The 13307-nt window shown below is 36.9% G+C and overlaps 2 protein-coding genes across 2 annotated transcripts in view; one reads left to right on the top strand and one right to left on the bottom strand.

Moving 5' to 3' along the window:
• The window catches only part of LOC124183428 (alkaline phosphatase-like), a 237491-nt gene that overhangs the window by 218026 nt on the left and 6158 nt on the right, over positions 1-13307 (bottom strand). The gene's annotated exons all lie outside the window — the stretch shown is intronic.
• LOC124183438 (chymotrypsin-2-like) lies at positions 182-5424 on the top strand. The gene is made up of 5 exons (XM_046571934.1): positions 182-521; positions 921-1089; positions 1453-1702; positions 2132-2269; positions 4815-5424. Exons 1-5 carry the CDS (start codon positions 461-463, stop codon positions 4956-4958), a joined length of 762 nt encoding a protein of 253 aa, XP_046427890.1. The 5' UTR covers positions 182-460; the 3' UTR covers positions 4959-5424.

Raw genomic sequence — 13307 nt, 5'->3', positions numbered from 1 at the left:
AAATTCCCAAGGCGAGCGCGGCGATCGGAAATCGCGGCTACATGCCGTGCACGAGTATAATGCATATATGCGAGAGATCCGCTTTTTGGTATCGCTGCAGCTTAATTGCGGATGTTTCGTACGCATATTAATCGCGAAATAACAAACCTGGGGTGAGTATATATACGATCGGAAAGACTGCATCAAAATGGGAAGGAGAAAAAAGCGAAAAGTACAAGTATTCGCTCCGCGTTGGCTCTTCGAATTTCCTGCGATAATACGTCTATTTGAAAACAAAAGAAAAAAAACGTTGCTAACTTTTCTGCAAAATCCGGGGAATCATAAACGTATCGTTGACGATACACCTGAAGATAAATTTCCGTCGATGAATTAATACCGAAACTAAGAAGATAAATCGGAACTCCATCCTTACCCTCGTCAAGATCCCTCTGCAAGTTTGGATATCGCAACCGCAGGCAAAATGTTGCGGCCAATATCTGCCGTCAGCCTTCTCGCATTATCGACGATATTGTCGTCGACGGGTGAGCGAATCGCGCGTTATCAATTTTTACCGAGTCGATGACTCTCCGAGTAATCGAGTTTCGTTTTTGTTTCCTCGAAAATAACCATGTGTTACCGTAAAACGGAGAAAAGTGTACAGGATTGGCCGAGCAGCAATATTGACAAAACGAACGAAATCTCTGAGTGTGACTGATATTGAATGCCATTGCAAAAGTACCGGCATTAAATTTTGAGAACAACGAAACCGAATTCTATCTGCTTGATTAACCAAACACGATGCGAAATAAATCTGGTTTCACCTGATAACCATGTTTTTTGTTCCAGCCAGTTTATTATCGTGTCAAAGAGAAACAAAAAATGTTCCTTTCGCTATATTTGGTACACACAAACAAGCCCTTGATTTTCTGTGTTTAATGCAGTTGCAACAGCAGACGTGGAAGACGACACGACGAAGATTGTCGGTGGAACATCAGCGAAGGATGGACAATTTCCTTACCAAGTATCGCTTCGTTCGAAAAATCGTCACTTTTGCGGTGGTTCGATAATAAACGAGCGATGGATACTGACTGCGGCGCATTGCCTCTACGGGTATGTGCAAATTTGGACATTTAAACCAACAGCATTATCTGCTATCAGTAGATAATACAGATCCGTGATTTTACTCGAAGAAAGTTGAAACTACGGTAAGAGGAGGCTAATTGCCGGTAAGTTGGAGCGACTAAATGCTCCGTTGATCGATAGAGTAAGTCAGAACGCCACCCTCGAACATTCTAGAAAAAGGTTTGTGTCCCGGCTAAGTGTCGGTAAGATTTCGGAAGAGGAATCTGTGCCCAGAACTCTCCTTGCATATCTACTAGCAAGATCGAGGATCTTGATTCCCTCTGGTCTGGATCGTCGGCGATAATAAATTTCGCCAGAAAATGAAATTTGTCTTTCGTTATTGCTCCCCAGATCGAACAACGACAGCGTCACCGTGGTGGCCGGAACTACTACCTTAGACAATGGAGGCGATTCCTATCAATCGCTCAGATTAATCTGCCATCCGAGTTACAGCCAGATACTAATTCGCAACGACATTGGTCTGATCGAAGTCGAGAAGCCGATATTATTCACGGACAAAGTTCAACCCGTTGCTCTTCCAATCGAAGATTCAGATAAACCTGATCAAACGGCCGTCTTGTCAGGCTGGGGAACGACGTCGGTAAGAATTGTTTCAAATTTGCATTTTTTACATAAGAATGAACAAAAAAGTTCGCTATAATATGGGCCGAAAAATTTCTATTCAGAGAGATATATAAGTCCAAATGTATAAAAAAAAAGCACATGAAAAAAGAGGTCGGTTAAATATTCAATTAATAAATTTCCCTCCGGAGGCATTGAATTTTTAGCGAGTTTCAAATCAGTCTCTAATTTCTTTTTTCTCTCTTTCTTTTTTTCCTTCGCTCCAATTATTATTATTATTATCACATTTAGTTGGAAAATGTATTTGAAAATTGCTCGCAAAGGGTGAGAGACGGGAGTTGGGTCAAATCCCAGCTGAATTGAAAAAAACAGCGGCCGTTATGAATTTTTTATCGCTGTTGTTATTACTACTATGGTATTATTGTTTTTGTTACACAATCACGCCCAGTATCCCGGAAAAACGCCAAACGAACTTCAGCACATAACTCTGAGCGTCATCGACCAGAACGAATGCCTCAACACAAGCTTTCGCGTAACGAAGAACAATATCTGTACATTGAACAAAATGGGCGAGGGCGCCTGTCACGTAAGTATAAAAACCCGAGCATAATTGACAAACGCGTCTGATTAGTAATCACCATCGATATTTCGTACACATCGTCTGCGGTATAAAGTGACATCCGTCAAATGATACGTATAATAGACTGGTTGAAAAAAATCGACCATTTTTTTTTCCAAAATTCCCTCTGAAATACTTTCGGAGGGGTGAAAAAAGATGCCTGTCAAAAGCGGTCCTCTTAATATTAATATTTAGAGGTGGCTTGTCGCGGATTTCTATTTTCCATTTAAATAACATAGAAAAAACATGTACGAGTCATGTGGATTTGTTTATTAATTTGTGAGCTACAAAATTTTAAAGTAAAAAAAAAAAACTAAAAAAATTTCCCATGCTATTTAAGTGGAAAACAGAAATCCGCGACAAGCGGCCTCTAAATAATAATATTAAGACCTCCGCTTTTGACAGGCATCTTTTTTCACTCACTCGAAAATATTTCAGCGGAAGTTTTGAAAAAAAAAAAAAACGGTCGATTTTTCTGAACCAGTCTAATGTATAACCTACGCTTTCAGTTCATTTGAAAAAATAATGGATATCAATTAGGTTAACACGATTACCATTCGAGTACACCATGTACGACAATTGTTGTAAAAATTGCACGTTATTCTCTGGGAAAAAAAAACCGACAAAAATTGACTTCCATAAAAAATTTCGTATACTTGGCTGGTTTGGAACAGAACTTGACGGTCGTTCGCCGCAGCAGCTTAAGATCGATCACGATCAATCCGTAATAAACAACCATCGCTCGATCATCGTGACGGAAGCTCGACTGACGAAGACGCACCGCAAAGTGCAGAGTTAAATTCTGATTCGCGTCGTGGTCGTTCCGAGCTTCGGGGCATTTCGTGACCCCGGAAAACTGCAACGTCCCGTGTATGCGCCTGCAGTCTTCGGGCCATCCAGACGTGCAAGTATAGGAGTTGGGTATAAGGGGTTCAAAGCACGCGGAGCCAAGTGTCACGCGAACGAAGAGCAATTCCTTTAACGGTGCCCTGCAGAGTCCTGCTGCACGGTACTAAGACCTCGTATAAACCGGGATACGCGAGCATAAAGCACCCTTATCGTTTCCTCCCGTTGTACTCCACCCCCTACACCCCGGCCTCTTTATGATTGTACAACCTTTCCTGACAACCTCGACTTCCTACCAAAACGCGGATAACACGCTTTCTTTCTTCTCTGATAACGTCTAGTCCCCCCTCCTCCCCGTCCTCCTCCCTGATTAAGATTACAACGGTGTTTTACACTGAGAAAAATTTCATTTGTTACAGTAACGAGAAAAATTGAGTAAAACGGGTATCGTTAAAAAAAATCTGTTCGAATATTGTTGGAATTACGAAAACGCGCAACCATTTTGCGCTATCGTCGATCCTTTTTTGGCAATTGCAACGCAAAATCAGTTTCTGAGGTTTACTCTACTTTTTTAGCTAAACGAGGCTTTAACGTCAATTTATCGTTGCACGAGCGTTAAAGTTACACAACAGTTGCAAGAAAATATAGGAACAGCGATCGTAATGAGAAAGAATAGCAACGGATGCTAGACTTTCCGGTAACTGCTATAAAACTAATTTTGATTTTGTACCTATAACTATATTGTTGTGGTAAAGAATGAAAATAGTTAAGGACTGAGCGATAACCGGAACTAACAAATTTCTCTCAGCGTATGATATTATATACTATAGCTTATTCATCGGTCGATGCGCCCTCGGGAAAAGAGCTTGTTATTTTATACGCGGAGTAGGGATTTGTTGACTTCACCAAATAATATTGCTTGTCGATCAGATACGGTGAAAAAAGTATTTTTTCTACACGTAAAAAACAAAAATTTAATCAACATATTGTTTTATTTGACAGAAATGTGTTCGAAACAACAATATTTGTCTTATCAAGTGAAACCTGTGCTTTAGTTTGAATTGGCAAAACATTTATTTTCACATATTTTTAAACAAGTTAAATGATTTTTTTCAATTTTTTTATTCTAGAACGTAGATTACACATAATTGAAAATATTCTTAAGTCGAGTTTTCACAATGCAGGAAAAAACACGAAAAATAAACGCCAGCGATGTGTTCAAGGCTTCTGGCTTTCTGATAACCGTTGAGCTATGAATTTATTAAATGTATATTATATTAAATAATAATACAAAATGTCACACTCATTCCTAGTTGAAATAACGTATTTTGTTTCTTTTCGTGACCTTAATTTCAAGGTGTAGATAATAGGTATATTATTATCAGGGTTCGGATAAATATGTATTAAAAATTATAAAATATGTGCATACAATATGTATGTATATATATATATATATATATATATATATATATATATATATATATATATATATATATATATATATATATATGTGCTTCCAAACATCATACTTTACGTAGAAAACGAAATAATGAATGACAAAGATTTATGTAAAAAATATCTATTTACATGTTAATCCGAGGCCTGATTATTATGCAAGGGGCGGAAATCACAAGACCGAAATTTTGACCATTCATTTTTCAAACAGGGTGATTCCGGAGGTCCGCTCGTTTCTGAAAAGGTACAAATCGGGATTGTCTCGTGGGGAACACCCTGCGCTAAAGGAAAACCCGACGTTTTTACCCGGGTATTCAGCTACGTCGACTGGATAGCAAACAACACGAACGTGTGACGGATATCATTAGTACCTACGTAATTACATACATTTAATTTGCACTTCTTTGTTGTTACTCTGTATAATAAATCCGATTAACAAGGCTGAAGTTAGTAACGTTAACGCAACGAAACGTGATGGAGAAAATCGTTGCCGTACAATTTTAGAACGATTTTCCGAGAAGTTTACTTTTCAAAATATGAACATATTTTCTTTGCTACAATTTATTCGCTGAATTTCACACAGTTCTAAGGATCAAGACAACGATTTTTCCCAAAAATCCATCGCTAAAGTAACGTTACTACTCTCAACCTCGTTCCGATTAAACAAGTGTAATGAAACATGTGAATTAAAAACTAACCGTAAGCGAAATTCTGAGAAATCCCATGTGTAATAAAATTATACACGCTGAAAACTACTTAAATATAATATGTGAGTAAATACTGCGCTTGAAGATGAACAGTGTGATAATTTAAATAAATTCTACTTAGCGATAAATAGACTGTTAAAGATGTATTCGGAACACGTGCCGGAATCTCAAGCAGCACGGAATCGCTAAAGTGAAAGAGAATTTTTCAGCGCAAAAGGCAGCCAAGTATGCCGTCTGACTGTTAAATCGTATCGCCTCTGCGCCCTGATTGCACTTGTAGAATGAAAAATGCCACAGAAGTGCGGGAGGGGGGTAAGGGGGGAGGAGTATCGTTTGCAAGAGTAGCACGAATCTAATTAAGAGTTAGAAAAAGCATCGTGCGATTTTGCACAGCCGCCGGTTGAACGAAGAGAAATGCTTTCCGAAAGAAAGGAAAAGACATTCGCGTCGCGATGTGTAATAATTGAAAGAGTCAAACGAGAAACTTGACGAATTATGTCGAAAGTGATAATCGGTTTGACTCGACACCTTTTTACAACGGACCTTTAGCAAGGGTCAGAAAGATTAGATTATTACAGACGATTGGATAAAGAATCGGATACGGTTTGAGGTTCGGTATCCCACTGGATGATTAATCGGAAAAATTATCGTTTGAAATGGAGTCTTTTCGATGAACACAGAGGATTCCTACCGATCTAAATCGTTCGCTGATCAAATTAATCGTCACGGAATTTCGATGCACGGATCGTTTTTTTCCGTTCCCGTCGTTTGACTGTAAATATTTTACAATTTATTATTAGTCGAAGTCACGCACGGATTAATTCATGCGGAGCTCGCAAATATGAATAATTATCATTCTGTTAGTGTAAAGCTATTTACGTTGGTACGTTTGCAACGACGGTAATATTTTGTATTCGTTTGATGCTCGAATCCATACTATCGGTAGTGATCCAATTTCATTTATCACGTTCTTTGATATGGATCCAATGTACCTACACGGCACCGGAATTCAACCGTAATTGGTTTTATTTATTTGTTTATTTTTTTTTTTTTTTTCTATTTTACTTCTCACGTTCGTTCATTACGAACCGCGTACTAGTCGATCAATAATGGGAATTATACTGAAATGCAACTATAGAATCCCGACTCGTTTCAAAATATTTCATTACGCAGCTCGCACGTTCCCTGCATGTACAAGAATTTGCATTTTTATATTATACATCATGGTATCATTGAAATTGGAATTTGAATTCATGCGATATACGCAGCGGACAGGAACGGATATTAGCTGAAAATAGCATCGATGTCGAATACACGGGCGTTCGATCAATCTCCACGAATTCACGTTACGCGAAAGGATGTTGGATTTAATTAACTCTTCTTCAATCGGACAAAATTCGTTTTGTAGAGTGGTGTGTACTGAAGTGGAAAAAAAGAATGGTGGGATTTTTAAAAAAAGATTCATCAAAAAACGAAAGCTAAACAAAGGAAAAACCGCGATTTTATTCCCCCTTGCGATCCAGGATTGGGAGCCTCGATCCTCCGGCAAGCGAACCCAGCTGCGAACCAAATCCCATGGCGGCAGGTTTCACTGCGGTCAAACAACAACCACTTTTGCGGGGTTTAGATCGTTAATCAAAGATAGATATTGACGGCGGCGCATCGCCTGACCTCCCTCTCGGTGTCGGACGTCACCCTCGTGACCAACAACCTTCGTCCAAACTCGGTAGGCGATCACTACCACCTTTCCCGCCTCGTAATTCACCCGAGTTATATATATATATATATATATGTATGTATGTATATGTGTACATATGTATCTAAATCCCATCGTTGATAAGAAACGACGTCGGCAACATCCTCTGCGGGACGAATGCCCGGCCGACGAGACTGCCGAAGGACGATTTTACCCCTGTAAATTATACCATGGGATGAGAAGTTCGGTGAGTCTTCCTTATGATTACCGCCCAGTGAAAGTGATTCCAACCCTGTTTTTACCCCGAATTCAAGCCTAGGGTCGTCGGTCAATATTGTATTATACAAACAGGGCGAATTCGTCGAGGGAATAAATGTCTACATACCCAAATACGATACACGTATTGTTGGAATGGTCCTTATTTAGGGTGTTGAGGAATTTTTTCCACCCCGACCCCGCCCCCCAAATCAACTTCAATTAACTCGAAACCATTGACTAATTTTTTCACATAATTTTCCCTCGACTCTAAGATAGTCCGTTTTGTAATCGAAGACATGGGAAAAACTTTGTTTCTCGGTACATATGTTATTGTAAGAGTAATAATGTTTTTAAAAATCTGTAACCGCGAGGTTTTAGTGGGCATTGGTGCTACTACTGAAGAGTAAAAAATACACATCATCGTATCGTGCAATCGAGTCAAATAAGTTATTCGAGGTCAAAGGTCGAGAAAGCCCTCACGGAAAAAAACCCCAAATTGGTTGTAAATTCGTACCCCTAATTTTTTTCTTATGGGAAATTAGCATTATCTATGAGTGGGGGGTACGAATTTACACCCAAGTGGGGATTTTTTCCCGTGAGGGAGGACCTTGAATAACTTTTGAAAGAGTAGATTTATCGGAAAATGACGAGGAATTTTTTTTGTAGAGCGTTCAATTTCATAAAAAAATGCGTTTTGGTCTTATCGGTGCGCTAATGCGTTGACGTTTTACAAAATTTCAAAATTTAAAACAAATTTTTCCCGTGTCATTCAAACGGGAAATAAAAAATCGCGTTGAGCCACCTCTAAAATTAATATTAAGAGCTAAAACTTCTGACAACGTCTTCGACTTGAGGTTAAAAAAATCGAACCGTCGATTTTTTCTACACAGTCTAGTATTCCTGTACATTCCTTTATCATTATCGGAAATCCGATCAGCCTGACGTGCCGTGATTGAAATCAGGCGAGTAAATTTAATCCAGGAGAAACATCTGTAGCGGTGTGTACGCCCTAAACGCGAGCAAATGTTACCTCGAAATACTTGCTTGAACATTCCATTTGAATAATTGTACCACTGACAAAACTTGGCGGCGTTCACCCAATGATCCAACACTAACGGGGAACTATAAATCAGTTATATATCTGTATCATTAATTTTCCACCGACTGAATCCTGGTCGTTAGCTGTAATGATGAAGTAATTTCAAGGGGTAATTTTATCCGCAGAGTTCAACCATCGAAAAACGTTTAACTTGATACCTACTCGTTTTACGGGCCTAAAAAATTGTTGCATAATTTTGCGGGTCTGATATAAGATTTAAAAGAATGATTCTAAAAACTCCCAGCTGTAATAGTTTCTATTTGCGACTGGTCCTTGCAAATTTGTCGAAATACATCTTCTCTAGATTAAAATCAGTCAATGTAAATTGAAATGTAACGTATTTGTGATATGAATTACAATACTTTTGAAGCGATTTGAAACGAAGCACATCGATATCTTAGCTTTTATTTATAACTCCGGTACTTTTGATTTTTTAATTTTTGCGAAGTACATCGTATATATGATTCGACAATTGTACGTGATCATCAATACAATATTTGACATCGTTACTAGTTTATTGCAGTTTTTTTTTTTGTATTTCTTTTACAATCCTTTAATTTTAGTCGATGAATTCATACTTAAGCCCGAAAGAAGTGATAAAAATTATTTTTGGCAGATACGACCTTATGGAATAAGTCAAAGTAGGTTTTTATGGTTGAACCAGTAGCAGAAGATCGTAACTTACCAGTCACACAAACTTTTGCTCTTAATTAAACTGTTTTCTTAAACCGTTACTCGATTTTAACGTTTCTGACCACATTACCACGTTTCAAGCCTGGATACGATCACAAAAAAATATCCATCCTTTTGCATTTTCAACAACAAAAGGTCGTAAGGTGACGCTTACGAACTCGTACCGTTAGACACGCGATATATAACGTAAAATTTATCGACGTACAGTGAGTTCAACGATGGATACCATACTGTTTCACGATTATGATTTTTTGCAATTATCGAAGTCACGAGGAGAGTTTCTTTATGGCCGAAGATAAATTGATAGAGACAGCGAAGAGTAGGAGAAAGGGAAGAGGGTCGGGCGTCATAATTCACAGCGATATCGATCTATTATACCGATATACATATATACACACACACACAGATATATATAACGACATTGCAGCCCTAAGCGGAAGACGAGTTATTTTAGATTATGCCGATTGAGCTGAGATTAATCGAGTTGTGGGTGCCTGTATATCTCAAGACAATGTTCTACTTCCCTGAGGTTTACATAACTTTCGTATCGTAAAACCCCTTTCGTATCGTTTCGCCGAAATCTAGAGAGAAGTAATTTGATGTACAGATACATCATATTACAAAGTATGAAGCTAAGAGAGTAAAGATTAGGAATGCGTCAAACAAGACTGAAACGCCAATTTCCTACATCTTTTTATTTTGTAAATATCCCGGATAATTTATTACCGGCATGAGGTTTATTCAAATACTCCTCATTTGTAATTTATATTTTCTGTTATATTTTATGGGTATTTTTTATTTTTATTTTTTATTTTATTGTTTATTTTTCACCACAAAAGGGCATATATACATTTTTTCTCAATATTTAATTTAAAAACAAGTCTGCGGAACGATTGGTAATTAAATAAAAAAAAAAAATATATACGCCGTTTTGGCATTAGCACCGCGATATAATGAATTTATTAATGCTCCGATTCCTGTTTTACTGGCAAGAAGTTGATATCGTTCCAGGAATGTTTGCGTAAGCTCTTAGAATGGCTCTTTGAATAATCTAAATACTCATTTGAGTCGAAGAAATTTTATCCAAACGAAGTAAAATTTTCCTTAATTAAATTGTGAATATTTTCATGGGGGTTAAAACGGTCTTAATTATTCAATTGTTCTTTAAATACGATATTTACTTGTTCTTAGCGACGACAAATAGAATCAAACTACCCTCATATTGATCTTAGTAGGAAAAAATAAAACATTACTTTTTTATACAGCGTGAAATTTCCTATAAGATTCTGCAATGAGATAGTTTCCAAGTCAAGCCGTTTACGAGAAAATAAAAATTCGAAAATTTTCCGATACTTCTTTACATGTTAATTACACGGAAAATGGAAACCTAAAATAGGCATCTCAAAATATCAATATCAAGAGCTCATATTTGGCTGAGGCATTCCATTTGATATGCTCTACCAAAATTTTGATCCTCGTTTGAAAAAAAAAAAAGTATGTTTTTTTTCTGGCACACCCCGATACATATGTTATTCGAACCAAATAAATTATTGATCTGGGAACAAACAAACTGATTCGTTTGCAGAGTAAAAAATTCGCGGAAGCAGTCTTTCGATACGACCGTCAGTTATTATAAATGTAGGCAAAAGATCTGTGCACACTGCACTAACAAGCTGATCCGCGAACAAGCTTGATTTACAATTCCCTTGTCAAATTACGCACGCCCCCTTGGTTCCATCTTTATTTACAAAGGGCATAAATCGCCGGTATGAATAAATTGCTCTGAATTCCCGAAAGGTAGCTGAGATCAGACAGCGAGTGCCTCATCTTTTACATGATGCGTACGTGCGGATTTTTTATTTCGATGAAAATTTGTTTCGTTCGTTTTTTTGCTAATTTAGTGGTTCTTTGTTGTTTTTTTTTCTATTTCTTCTTCTTCTTTTTCTTTCTTTATCCGGGCGTACCTTCGCACCCTCTGCGGGAGGCGGAAGTAGGTAGCAATTTTTCATTATTCTCAATTTTTCTTAATTTTTGACTAATTTTCGGCCCCCTGAATGTAGTAACGATGATAAAATACTGCTCGCAAGCAGCTACACACCCGTAAAAATTCGTACATTTTAAACGAACGAATATTACAAACATCATATAATCCGTGTACCCGATGATAATATTTCTCTGCAGACAAATTTTGTAGAGAATGCAAAAAAACATATTTTGGGAGGTTATTGGATTAAAAGTTCATTGAAGTCGGTGTTTAATGAATTCGTCAACGATGAAAAAAATTGATGGCACTTTTTTCCCGATGAAGGAAATGCAGATAACTGACGTGTACGTTCATTACGGATCATTTCAGGGAATTTGTTGATTAGATTTAAGGAAAACCTCGCAGAATTTTTTGAATTAAGATAAAATAAATTTCCAAATATAATTGCGGTTAAAACAGGTTCGAAGAATATACCAAAGTTTTTATGAGAAAAAACAAAAATATATACTTATTTATCAACATTTGTCAAAATAAATAGGCAAAAGTTCATTTTGTATTATAAATGTTTGTAGCTATTTCAGAGATTTTTTTTACCCGCAATATTTATACAAAACTCCGATAGCTGTACGTAGATATTATAATCAAGTTCCTGCGATAAATTTTCCTTTTATTAAAATAAATTCAATGAAGAATCTATTCCGGTTAATAAATTTTTGAACATATTCAAAATACTACTATTAACTGCTTCTTTACTTTTTCTTTTTTTTCTTTTCAACAAATAATTCATCCCACGTTGCGCACGTAAGTTAATTAAATGTTCTCTTTTGCAACTAATCTCGATTCACGATTGCAGCTGGTGCTGACACCGGTGGCGAAATGGTTTTACTAGGTTGATTTTAAAGCGAATAGACGGGCTCGCTTTTACCGATCGGGATGCGCGAGTTCATCATAGATCAATGATTTCAAATTGAAAAAGCTCACGAAACAACTCACCAACGCTATTTTACCTGCTATCATTTCCCACAGCAAACGATAGTCAAATTGTAAAACTAAAAAATTGTTGCAAGAAAAGACTTTCACGACTTTTAAATCATTCCGAGACAGACGTGAAAAAAAAGGTGAAGGAGGGCAAATTCTTTTTTTATATAATTCCAATTGTACATTGAAAGCGATGATTCAATGATTGCAAAATAACTGTATAATATAACGAACGAATCAAAAACTTGCCCTAGGAGCACCGATCCGTAATATATTTATTATGTATGTAAAACTGTGTAAATTAATAATTGGCGACAAGGTCGCCTAGTGCGAAAATATTAACGCAAATCAGTTCCGAAGCCCTAAATTACCCCGTATGATAATACACAAGTTGCCCAACAAGTACAATATTAGGCTCGTCCTTATTTTGGATTTCTTTGAAATTTTACCGGGACGCCTCTGAAATTGGTTCGAAATAAATAAATAGAAAACTCCTCAGAATCATGAGTCTCTATTCTTATCTCTATAATCAAATATACTATTTAATAAAAATATCAACATCGTCAATGGAGAATTTCATATCACAAGAGTCAAATTTTAGTCGGGTAAAGCTGATATAGAATAATTTACGGACGATACTGATAATTTTATTGAATATTGGAATCAACGCTCACTGACTTTTTGCAAAAATTGATTTTATTACAAACGATCGGTTCTGCGAGAAAATACATACTGGAGCTTATTTTTAATAAAACCCGTGTATTTTAAGTGGCAAACTTCACAGCATTTGCGTTGTGATTTACAGTCGGGACGGAAATCTGTGCCGTGAATTAGATTTTTATTTACCAATCTGGATACGATTTGGTATACGGCCAAGTAAAATTTTGGAAAAAAACAATACGAAAAAAATCAATTTGAACACATCGGCGACGTTCAATTATAGCGCAGTCGATTCAGGTCGCCTGCATCGAGTGTTTCCTCGATCAGGAAAACTGATCTACGAATTCTACTAAATATTTACGGAAATTTCTAAACAAAAGTGTAGGATTTGGGCCGATTCATAGTTTCTGAAATTGCATTTCGTAACAATTCGCAGTTTTTCGTAGATCATGATGTTTAAGATAATGAGCGCGGAAAATTTCTACAAATTATTACAAAATCTAATTGTTAGAAACTGTTCTATTTATCAACGGTTACAGTTTTTCCATACATTTTCATATTTCTATATATTCAGCGCGTCGTAGTTTTGATCTGCTTAATCAAAAGTAGTTTCTCACAAATTTTCTGTT

The sequence above is a fragment of the Neodiprion fabricii genome, chromosome 5 (assembly GCF_021155785.1).
Source record: "Neodiprion fabricii isolate iyNeoFabr1 chromosome 5, iyNeoFabr1.1, whole genome shotgun sequence".
In the NCBI taxonomy this organism is placed as follows: Eukaryota; Metazoa; Arthropoda; class Insecta; order Hymenoptera; family Diprionidae; genus Neodiprion; species Neodiprion fabricii.
Note: the sequence above shows the minus strand (reverse complement) of the source record. Positions and strands in the feature narration are given on the sequence as shown.